At 38.0% G+C, this 12564-nt stretch overlaps 1 protein-coding gene across 1 annotated transcript in view; it reads right to left on the bottom strand.

Moving 5' to 3' along the window:
* Positions 1–12564, bottom strand: part of katnb1 (katanin p80 (WD repeat containing) subunit B 1) — a 74599-nt gene that overhangs the window by 3587 nt on the left and 58448 nt on the right. The window contains exons 13-18 of the mRNA XM_073069724.1: positions 10720–10796; positions 7825–7944; positions 6493–6639; positions 5496–5572; positions 2236–2310; positions 846–962 (exon numbers count right to left, since the gene is read on the bottom strand). Coding sequence (XP_072925825.1) covers positions 846–962; positions 2236–2310; positions 5496–5572; positions 6493–6639; positions 7825–7944; positions 10720–10796 — 613 coding nt within the window. The remainder of the gene's footprint in view (positions 1–845; positions 963–2235; positions 2311–5495; positions 5573–6492; positions 6640–7824; positions 7945–10719; positions 10797–12564) is intronic.

The raw sequence follows: 12564 nt of genomic DNA, 5'->3' as shown, positions 1-12564 counted from the left end.
AGAATAATATATCTGAGTTTTCAGAAGGCATGAACAAGGTACCACAAGGCTTGTACATAGGGTATTAGGGCATGTATGTGTGTTAACATGGACTGAAGATTGGTTATCACATTGCAGACAGATCAGAATATGTGTTCATTTCAGGCTAAAAGTAATCAGTTTTTAGCCTTCAGCTGTTCATTGTTTATATCGAGGATCTACAAATTTGATAAAAAGTTTTTCTGAGGATGCTTTAGAGGGAGATGCTGTGTTGGAACCAAACAGTGTCGTAAAGCACTACAGTACAGGAATAGGCCCTTCAGCCCATCTAGTTCATGCCAAACTATTATTCTGCCTAGTCCAATCAACCCGTATCTAAACCATTGCCCTCTACCCCACTGCACGTAAACAGAATGTTTATGTGCAGCATCAAGTAAAAATAGAAAATACTTGAATAGGCCAAGTACCTTCTGTGTAATGAGATACAACTAACACTTAAAAACTCTGCCTCAGTTTCTATCTCCATAGATGCTGTCTGACCTGTTAACAGTTTACAGTATTTCCTTTTTTCAAAATGAAATCAAAATGTTTAAGATATTACATAATAAATTATAACATAAGCTTATGTATAGGATTTGGAGAAATACAGAAAATGATGACTGACAAAACAGCAGTTGAAGTGAGAGAAATTGGCTAGTTAATACATGTGGTATAGCACCAGGCCTGGACCCATTGGTGAATGCAAAAGGAAGGGCAAGCCCACCTTTCCCAGAAAAAAAATGTATAGTGTACCCCTCAGAGGTATGAATGCATATGACTAAAAATGCTGTATCTACTTGCCAAATGTGTCATGCATATCCACTTACCTTTCCTCCCGTGTTATGTCTACCCCAATTGATGGTGGGGTAACCAAATTGTCAGCTATTAAGAGGCCAAATCGCTGCAGGATTAGCTTCAGAGAAGTACAGCCTGTCTGGACATAACTATGGACAAAAGAGTGATCAGAACTCATATGTACGTCAATCAATGGAAAGATAATTCATTTTTTCTCTTAAGGAATGCTAGATCATTTTATCCAAAACCAAAAGAGATCCCAAACGTGATGCTCTAGCTTTTCAAAAGAAAGGAATATTCATGCTTATACCCCACCTCTACACAAAGTTTGGGCAAAATATACTATCTTTTAATATATCTCATACCCAATCTTCAATAAACAACCTTAATGTACAGTAATATCCATGCAGTCCTCTACATCTACACAGCTTGAGTTGCCGGTGTAGATGCAGAAGAATAAGTTCATCCAGATTCACCTAAAACATTTCAAAGAAAATGGTTCATTTAAATCACCATACTGGAGCTGCTGGAACTCCTTAGGACATAATCTATGCAATTTAATACTGTTTGTTTTGGAATTAAATTTGCCAAGGAGAACCAAGAGTAAGCAATGCAGTGTCTGAGTACTGGCTTGAACAGGGATTTGAATATTCCAATCTGAAGACTAATAAATACCTTGAAGCAGCATCATTGCTAACATAAATGTTTCCCATTTACCACCATCAGGTGGAAAGCAAATATACAGATTTCCTTTAATTGATGAGCTTCTATTCAGCTGATCAGAACTGAATATCTTGAACAGCAAAAATAAATGCTATCTGGCTTTGAATGAAGTGAAATCAAAGGAAAAACTTCTCAAATTACTTGTACACAAGAAAATGGCTGCCCTACTTGGACAGAGATTCACAATTACATGAAAAAAGTGACAATAGAGTCAATATTGTTTTGGCACGTGGCCTAGTGGATAAGGCATTGGCCTAGTGATCTGAAGGTCACTGGTTCGAGCCTCAGCTGGGGCAGTGTGTTGTGTCCTTGAGAGCAAGGCACTTAACAACACATTGCTCTGTGACGACACCGGTGCCAAGCTGCTTGGGTCCTAGTGCCCTTTCTTTGGACAACATCAGTGGCGTGGAGAGGGGAAGGCTTGCAGCTTGGGCCAACTGCTGGTCTCCCATACAACCCTGCCCAGGCCTGTGCCATGGAAACCTCCTAAGGCGCAAATCCATGGTCTCACAAGACTAACAGATGCCTATTTAAGAGTCAATATTCCAATAAATTGCTTCAACTAACCTTCTGATGTGCAACCATGTTTTATGCTCCGAGCACTGGTATGGACCTCCATTAATGCTAAAACAAAGCACTGTGCAATATTATGCCCATATCACTACACTCCATGACCAATTAATAAAGAAAAATGCTGACCTCTCATACTTGCTCTGCAACAGCTTGTCAATCTGAGGAATGATTGAAGGGCAGAGGTCCAATTTCCACAATGCTCTGAAACAAAAATGTCATCCATAGCTACAGGTAGAAGATGTAGCGGGTGTATCATAGTAGAAAAGGCTATGTGCTTTCATCCTCTCTATACCCATCATTAACTTATATACTGCTATCAGGATACCCCTCAATCTCCTAAATTCAGGAGAGAACTGTCCTAGGTCTACACGATCTCGCCCTGTAATTCAGGTCCCCAAGTCCAGGCAACATTCCCCTAAATCGTTTCTGCACTAATATTGGTCAGACCACATTTGAAATATTGTGAATGGTTTTGGGCCCCAGTTCCAAGAGATGTGCTGGCACTGGAGAGGGTCCAGGGGCTGTCACAAGAATTATCCCAGTAATGAAAGGGTTAATGCAAGAGGACTATTTGAAGGCTCTGGGCCTGGACTCATTGGAATTTAGGATATTGAGGGGAATTCTCATTGAAGTCTATCGAATATTGAAAGGCCTAGATACTGTAAATATGGAGAGTCCAGCACCGAAGGGCAAAGACCCTTTTGAAGAGAGATGAGGAGGAATTTCCTTAGCCCGGTGGTGAATTTGTGAAATCCATTCCCACAGCCAGCTATAGAGGCCAAATCACTGAGTAAGAGTGTGGATGAACAAAGGGAACCATATAACACCACAGCATAGTACAGCCCTTCAGCCCTCTATGTTGTGCCGACCTTGGGGTTCAAATCCATACATCCCTCAAGGTCACTGTGCAGGTTGATAGGGTATGGGATGCTAGGCTTCATTAACAGGGGGATTGAGTTCAAGAGTAGAGAGGTCATGTTGCAACTCTACAAATCTCTGGTGAGACTGCACTTAGAGTATTGTGTTCAATTCTGGTCACCTCGTTATAGGAAGGATGTGGAAGCTATGGAGAGGGTGCAGAGGAGATTTACCAGGATGTTGTCTGGTTTGGAGAACAAGTCATATGAAGCAAGGTTAGCAGAGCTGGGACTTTTCTCTTTGGAGCGTAGAAGAATGAGAGGGGACTTGATAGAGGTCTACAAGATTATGAGAGGCATAGATAGGGTGGATAGTCAGTACCGATTTCCTAGGGCACCAACAGCAAATACCAGAGGGCATATGTACAAAATTAAGGGACAGAAGTTTAGGGGAGACATCAGGGGTAAGTTTTTTTTTATACAGAAGGTTGTGAGTGCCTGGAATGACTTGCCAGGGATGGTGGTGGAGGCTAAAACATTAGGGATATTTAAGAGCCTCTTGGACAGGCACATGGATGAAAGAAAAATGGAGGGTTATGGGGTAATGTGGGTTTAGTACTTAATGTTGTAATGTTCTACAGTTCTATAGGTATATTTAAAATGAAGGTTGATAGACTTTTGATTAGTAAGGGACAATAAAAGTTATGGAGAAGGCAGGAAAAGGGAGTTAAGAAGGAAAATAAAACAGCAATTATTGAAGCAACACACACAAAATGCTGGTGGACTGCTGCCAGGACTGAAGGGTCTCAGCCCAAAACGTCGACTGTACTTCTTCCTATAGACGCTGCCTGGCCTGCTGCGTTCCACCAGCATTTTGTTTGTTGCTTGAATTTTCAGCATCTGCAGATTTCCTTGTGTCAGCCATTACTGAATTGTGGAACAGACTCAATGGGCTGAATCGCTTTATTCTACTCCCATGTCTTATGGTTAAAATCAATCTTTTGCAGACAACAAAATGTCATTTAATTCAAAATACTCATTACATCCAGCACCTATCCAAACTCCACTGTTTCGTACTTTTGTCATAAAACCAGTACACCCAACTGGTCTGCTTCGCTTGGTAAGTTTCTCAGAAAGATAGTGCCAATTCCGAAAAAGGGTCGTATAGGAAATGTATCAACCAAAAATTAATCCTTTTAGCCTCCAGAAGAATTGATGCCAAAGAAGGGGGGAAAAAAACACGTAGTCAGGAATATTAAATTTAGCTGTCAAATTCCATGAAGTTTTCTGATTTAACTTTTAATATTGTTTATGTTAGAGAACAATGTTTAAAGATGGTTAAAGCAACTGCTCAATATTATTCAGAGGCACCATGTCGAGAAGTAAATGAACAATGACGCTGAGTACAAAGAATGTTTGAAATCTGCAGATTGTGAAGGTCAGGGCTCCTGGTTGAAAGTGAACTGAAAATGTTAACTTTAAAACAACCAGAGATAATTCTCAAACCAGATTAATTAAATCAACAAAGAATCTACTGGTAAGGGTGGTAATTGAAGTAGGTAGGGAACAGAAGATTAAGGGACACAGAACACCAAGTGTTGAAACATATGAAGGCGTATCATACTAGTAAAGAGTCACTGAAGTCCAAGGGTACAGGTGTGTGTGTGTGGGGGGGGGGGGGGAAAGAGGGAACAAACACACTTGTAGGCTGTTAACAAATGACATATTTCAATGTACATGCAATAAACTTGAATCTGAACGAACAGCAAGGGATGAAATCACTCAGGAAAATCAAAGAAAAAGAATAAATCCAATGACACAGAGACTTGTTTGGATCATGACCAATGCCTTGCACCAACAGTCACAAAGAAGTCTTGATTAAGCCGAATTCTAGAACAGTTAAATAATAGAGCTACAATAGGCAAGTCAAAAAAGATTCTTGAAAAAGATGCAAGAATCTTGTACCAGTTTCCATCTTTTCTCTACTTGGAACTTGTGAATTATCCACTGGACTACTACCACCTACCCAAACAGAAAATGGTCAAAAGCATTAGAGTAGTAGGTGAATAATGCAAAATTAGAGAAGGCTGGATATTAAGTAATCAAAAATACAACTAAATGACAATCCATTAATCCTGGAATAGAAACCGGAATCCATCCTGGAATGGCAAATCTGTTTTGCCATTCAATTAGAACAGTGACTAATATTCCCACTTAGCTATGTCATACAATTAATATCACCATCTCACTTCCCCCAATATCCATCCCAGCAGTACACTTATCTCAGATTTAAAAACACCAATTGATGAGGCATTCACAACTTTGGAAACTAGAACTTATATATCCACTATAAATGTTTAAAACTTATTTCCCAATTTCATTCTCAATTTGCCACACAAATATGATTCATTATTGAGGAATGTTAACAAGTTGAGCATGTTATCATAAAACATCATACCATTAAAGATATATACATTGATATAAAGAAAAGGTATAAAGAAATGGATAGCCTTCTAAGCAGGTACATACGGTTTAAGGTTAATAATGTTCAAAATGTCTACAATAACTGCTAAGTCATTCATGGTCACTGCCGAGTCTATGGAAGTCTGTAATAAAAGAGATCACTGTTAGAACATACATTTGGATCCAGGTCAAAATATTGATTTCTCCAGACTACCTCACACCTGCAAGATCACATTGATTTCATCGTAAGTTTACAACAGAAATAGCCTTGTGTCTGCTGAACTCAAAAGTCTGAGGCAGTGTTAACAACAATATCAACCCAATTACAAATCAGAAGTTAGTTCCAACCAAAGGGCAGAGCTCAATCTCAGGACAATCTTTTGATATGTGTGGCCATTAGAAATAATGATGATTCTCTGAAATAAAGATCTACAGCCAAGATCTGTAAATATTGAACACATATTGTGCCATTCTTCACATTTACAATGATTCAGTCAGTAGGAGATTAATCCAAACCTCTTCTGACACTGAACTAGGGAAAGTTACCCCAATCTCCATAGAATTATATACCCATATCTTGCATTTTGTCAAAATGCAGTCCAAGGACTTATTACTTTTTACTTTACATGGATCTGGGAGTCATTGACAAATCCAGCATTTATTACCCAATAAATTTGTACTTCCACTCTATTAATTATTCAGATTATGACACGATTTGAATGGCTGGCTAACAACTTTCCCATCAAATAAAATGTTGTCTCATTGGTTCAGCTCTATCTCATCCAAATAATAAAATTTGGCAGATAAAGTATGTGTCCATCTGTCTATGAAAAAAATTTCCAATTTATTCCATCTCAAATCAGTCATTCAAATGAAAAACAACAACTGCATAGGTTGATCAAAAGCTTCAATCAAACAATATTCTTCCATATAGTATGACTTATGCCCCTGCCCTCACACTCCTAAGTCTCAGTTAAGTGAAACCAAGATGAGAAAATGGAACATTTACTCAAAAGTACCCATTGCTGATGTCTTAATTTCTATCAATATTCACTGCACTGACCTTGATATCTCCAGTGCTCCACACAGCCCTCACTGTGTCTAAATTCTTGAATCGACTTTTTAATACAACACACATGGTATCATGTCCTTTCTGGATTTGGCTCACAGCATCTTCATCAGTCAAATCTGCCAATTTATTATTCTGGGACTGAAAAAAATATACAGTACAAATCAAAATATTGCAAAAAGCTATTAGATTTGGCAAAATATAAATGAATAAGCACAAGACAGCAAGAGACTATTGCCTCTACTCTCAGTACAGATAAAGAGTTTTGACCCAAAGTGTCAAATGCCCATTTCCCTGCACAGAGAGTAGCTGACCTACTTAGTTTTAAGCAAGAGATATAGTTGGGATAATAGGCAGGTACTTGAGGAAATTACTGGCAATCTTTCACTGTGTTTATTAATCAACCAGATGGTGGATGGTAAACCCTATATCCAGATTTGCTGATGACATAGAAAAGCAAATGTAGGTCAAAGAGATATTGATTATGTTAATAAGTAAAACTTGGCAAATTAATTTTGACATGAACCCAACTAAGAAAAGAGATATCTTCTTAATTTATGAAAATCTGGAAACAAAGTACATCCAGAGATACTGATGTCCACTTTTGTAAGGCAATAAAATGTAACAAAATCGATGCAGAATGTAATTTAAAAACTTCTAATGGAATGATGGTTTTTCCATCTAGAGGACTAACATACAAGGTGATTTAAAAACTTTTGTCAGAATGATACAAAATCCTGACTAGATCACACCTCAGGATGGACATCTCAGATGAATCTGCTTTAAATCTTTGACCTAAAACATGAATTCTGGAAGTTGAAGAGATTTACCAGAATGTCACTTGGGTTTAATGACCAAATTATGACAGATATTACAAACTATGCTTGTATTCTTTGGAAATTAGAAATATGTCTAGATTTCATCAAAGTTTTCAATATATTAAGGGCTCTAACAGAACAAGTAAAGAAAATAGATGCACAAATAGACCCTGGGATTAGGGCATAGTTTTGAATTTGAGGAAGACCTTGTTTAAAGGAAATAAAGATACACTTGTCCAGACAGAATGACAGAACTCTGTAATTCTTCTATTAAGAATAATTGATGCCACAACAAATGTTACCAATTACATCACAGATCTGCTATGAATAATTGATATTAATTTATACCAGCACCTCTGGTTTTCTACCACTGCTAACTTTCCTGCCAATTAGAAAGCAAGAAATAACATAAAACAGAAATAGTAAATGAGAATTCAAATACTACATCCCATCAGCTGCCACGGTGGTACAGCAAATAAGTTATCCAAAAGATAAATAACCCACTTACTGGGAGAAAATCTGCTGCCTTCAAACCAATGGGTTCATTTTTGGCAATTGGAATTATTGCTGCTTCAGGCCGATTGTTGGGAGTGGAAGCTGCTGCTGGAGGAAAGTTCAGCTGATCTGCCTGAATAAGAACACATTCAATAGTATAATAATCTCCATGTTATTCCTCATATCATAAATTACTTACTACAGAAGCAGAGAAATCACAGGTTAAACAGTACATCAGCCACAGGATGCATCCAATGAAATAAACGGAGATCAAAATGCTGCAGATATCTAGAAGACATTTTACAATCGAAAGTTGTGTATGCTTTAGCATTAAAAGAAAAGTCAAATTATTCACATTTAATGAAGTTTCACTAGAGATGGTACAAAACTTCACATCACCAATAAGAAAAAACTATTTTAAAGATTTAAAAAATGCCAGAGACTGATTAATTGACCTACTAATATTTGCACCGCTATTACAGCAAAAATGTTAAAATGCTGGCAGACCTGAAAATGATTGCATATTTTGATGGGCTGCATTTCATTCCTGAAATTTGATCCAATGTGTACAGTATACAAACATAAATTTGATCAGCTGTAATAGATCCATTTGTTGACTGGTGTCAAGTCGCTCTTTTACCCTAACTGACAGAAAATAGAGGACTTATACAATCAAAATACATTTCGCAAAACTGCCCCAAAAATTAAAATTGACCTCTTTAATCTACTTGCCAAAAATATCTAAGCAGAATGTTTTTCACCTAAAATGATTTAAACCGAAAAATAGAAAAGACCCAGAAAAAGGTTATGTCATGTTTGTCGCTCTGTGAGTCAACTTTTTAAAAAGGCCACAACAATGGTCATACAGTCTGCCCACTCAGCTACTGAATCTACAAAAGCATTCCCTTATAACAAAAATAATTCACCAAATTCCAATTTTCATTCTTTATAGTTCCACACTCAATTTGTCTGGTTACAGCAATGTGTCCATAAAGAAAGGGCAAATCAAAACCCCAGTGAGCAACCCTCAATTCATATTGCAAACTGTTACTGATTTCATCAATTCTTTGAATAATTTTTTAAAAAAATCAAATTACTTGACATTTGGAAGATGCTGGATAGCACAATAAAGGTCCAGCTCTTTAGAGATTTACTATCAAGTTTTCCAATTTAAAAAATCTTCACAATGGAGTTCACACTGGAATAAGAAGTAGGAGCAGGAGTAGGCCATCTGGCCCTTTGAGCCAGCTCCACCATTCAATAAAATCAAAGCTGATCTGACCATGGATTCATCTCCACCTACCTGCCTTTTCCCCATAACCCTTAATTCCCTTACTATGCAAAAATCTATCCAACCTTGTCTTAAATATACTTATAGTGCCTTCACTGCTTCATTAGGCAGAGAACTCCACAAATTCACCACTCTTTAGGAAAAGCAGTTCTTCCTCATCTCAAACCTAAATCTACTCCCCCGAATCTTGAGGCTATGTCCCTCTAGTTCTACTCCCATCTACCAGTAGAAATAACATTGCTGCCTCTATCTTATCTATCCCTTTCATAATTTTATGTTTCTACAAGATCACTTCTCATCCTTATTAATTCCAGCGAGTACAGTCCCAGGCAATTCAATCTCTCCTTATAGTCTAATCCCCTCATCTCTGGAATCAACCGGTGAACCTCCTCTGCACAATCCCCAAAGCCAGTATATCCTTCCTCAAGTTAGGAGACCAGAATTGCATGCTGTACTCCAGGTGCAGCCTCACCTGTACTTTGTACAGTTGCAGCATAACCTCCCTACTCTTAAATTCAATCCCTCTAGCAGTGTAGGCTAACATTCCATTTGCCTTCTTGATAGCTTGCTGCACTTGCAAACCAACCTTTTGTGATTCATGCACAAGCACTCCCAAGTCCTTTTACACAGCAGCATGCTGCACTTTTTTACCATTTAAATAATAATCTAATTTTCCTTCCAAAGTGGATAACCTCACATTTACCAATATTGTACTCCATCTGCCAGACCCTTACACCTGAGCAATTATGCAAGGATGTTGTTTGGAATTTGAGAAGACCCACTTTTGAAAAATCCTATAAACCACCTGTTTATTGAATGACTGTCAGCTTTTTAAAAAGACATCAGGAACTTATTGGCCACCAAAATCAAACCAAAGCTCTATTAATACAATGTCAATGAGTAATCTCTTTACAGTGTAGTCAACACAATATGAATAAAGGCTGCTATCAAAAGATTGCCCCGAATATTACAAGACGTCTTGTGTGACTGACCTACTCCTAGAACAAAAGGAATAGATCAGGAACAGGACAAATTGCACCTCCTGTTTGCTCTGCCATTTAGGGCCTTAAATATTTGACCTACCTAATACCCTGCACCTTCAAATTTCCCTTGGTGTTCAAAAACCATCAAACTCAGGCATATATCTGATGAAATCAAGGGACAACATCTCAAGAAATGAAAATTGTGAACCTTTGTAATTTTTTGCTCCATGGAGCAGTGGTCACTCAGTTGATCAGTGTGTTTATAGCTAAGATCAATACATTTTTGAACTCTAAGGTAACGAAGGAATAAGGGTCTATCAGGAAAGTAGACCAGAAATCAATGATCAGCCATGATCTTACTGAATGGAGAAGCATGTTAAAGTATGTGCAAGGCCTACCCATTTTAAAAACATTTATTAAATTATGACACAATTTTAAACCCAAAATCCTCCGGGCAAGTACTGCAAGGTTAATCCAAACACAAAAGGAGATGCAAAATCCACTAGCTGATTTGTTTTGAAAAACTGAATAGAATGTATGAACATATAAACCAGATTTTGGAACTGTTGAATGTATAGACTAGAGAAGTTATTTAATGATTTATAATAAAGTTCTTTCAAACCGCATTACAGACCTGTAATCTCTTTACTGTGGTAGAGTGCATCTCTGTTGGAGGAGTCACTTTCTCAGATTCCTTTACTAAAATGGTATCTAAGCAGAAAGAAATCCATCATGCAGTGTGAGCAAAACATACACAAAGAAGAGCACTTAAGAGCATCATCACTGACCATGAATTAAACAATATTTGAAACTGCATACAAGGTAATTACCAAAAGATATTGCCATTTGTAGACCTTTGATTATCCTCTCAGAATAAAAAAACTGGAAAAGTACAGTTTGAAAGAAAGAGATAACAAAAGGTGTTCAATCTTTTAACTGGAAGAGAAGGAAAACATTACTTCATAAAATTTCAGAATCCGCTCCATATGGTTAAACATCAAAAACAAAGGAACAAAGACAATGTGAATGGAAATAGCTTGCAGTTAAGATCAATTATGTAGTAAGCTGCCATCTAGTGTGCATATGGAAACATGTTCAACACATCATAGAAAATGGCATAATAATTAAAAAGGATACAACTGTGCCCAATGCTAGAGAAAAAAAAATGATGAAACTCACAGAACACCTATAGACCACTGTTATGTACCCCTAGGGTTCATTGTTTCTGTGGACTGTCCCTTTAAAACGCCGGGAGAATGAGACTGACATTTGGACACTGTTGAGAGAGAGTGAGAGAGTGAGAGAGACAAGTGGAGTTATTTGATGGACAATCGATGTTATGGTTTCTCTGCAGCTTGTTTTGAATTTACAAGGACAGTCACAGAGACGCACACAGTTAGAGTCAAGATGCATTTGGTCAATGGAAGACACCAGTGAGTCGGTCGCTGGTTTAAGCTTTCAGTAGTCCAAAAGGGGCGAGTTGAAATCGATCCTGACTATTGACAAATGACTTTCACAAGTTTCTGTAACTAGAAAAAGTTTGCAGAGGAGAGAAGAGAGGAAAGGAAGGTTTGAAACAGAAGAAACCTAGTGACAAAGAGATCACTGTTCGGACTCTCTCTCTCTGAGTAGCCTGTGAGGGTGAGTTTGTTTCCACTTGGCTACAAAAGTGTGATTGCCACTTAGTTAATCCGCAGGAGTGGGTTCTCTGGTGAGGGGAAAACCTTTGTGAATACCACATGTTTGTTTACCCTTTGTCTGTGTGCGGTAGTTCAATGAAGAAAGGCACCCCTGTGACAAATCACTGTTGGAGTTATTTCATATGTCGTGGAACTGGGTAAGTGGCTATCACATTGTGTGATTGGGGTAACCTTGTGGAATATACAAGTGTGTCGACCCTTGCCTGGGCGGTGGCTCCCTTGAAGATGGTCCCCTTTGTGACAAGCTACTGTTGGTGATAATCCATACATGGATTCTGTTTGAGTATCCTGTGGCCACCACTTGGAGATGTCCCGTAGCTGAATTCGTGTGTGGTTCCACCTGTGTTGAAAGGATATTCGTTGAAGATCACTGTCAGTGATACTTCATGTGTGGAGTGGAACAACTTCGGAGATAAAACCTACTGCTTTTGTTATTTTGTATTGCTGTCGTGGAATCTGTGGAATATCAATGTAATTGCCTTCTCACAACATTCCCCTTTGATTACAAACATCTGGCATTAATTACCCTGTGCATTTGAACTGAACTTTTCTTACCCACCATTGTAAGACTGGATTCACTTACCACCTAAGCTTGAAGTAGTTTAGGGATTTATATATTTACACCTACATATGCATAACACCATTAACTCTTGATTTACCTGGTTTAAGTTACTCTATGACGTAGTTACTAATAAATAGTGTTTTGTGAACAGCAAAACCAGACTCCAGGTGTGTTCTATTGCTGCTGATACTTTTACTGGGTTGCGTGTATGTAACAC

Source organism: Hemitrygon akajei, chromosome 17, assembly GCF_048418815.1.
Source record: "Hemitrygon akajei chromosome 17, sHemAka1.3, whole genome shotgun sequence".
Lineage (NCBI taxonomy): Eukaryota > Metazoa > Chordata > Chondrichthyes > Myliobatiformes > Dasyatidae > Hemitrygon > Hemitrygon akajei.
The sequence above is the reverse complement of the archived record's forward strand: the minus strand, read 5'-3'. Positions and strand labels throughout refer to the sequence as shown.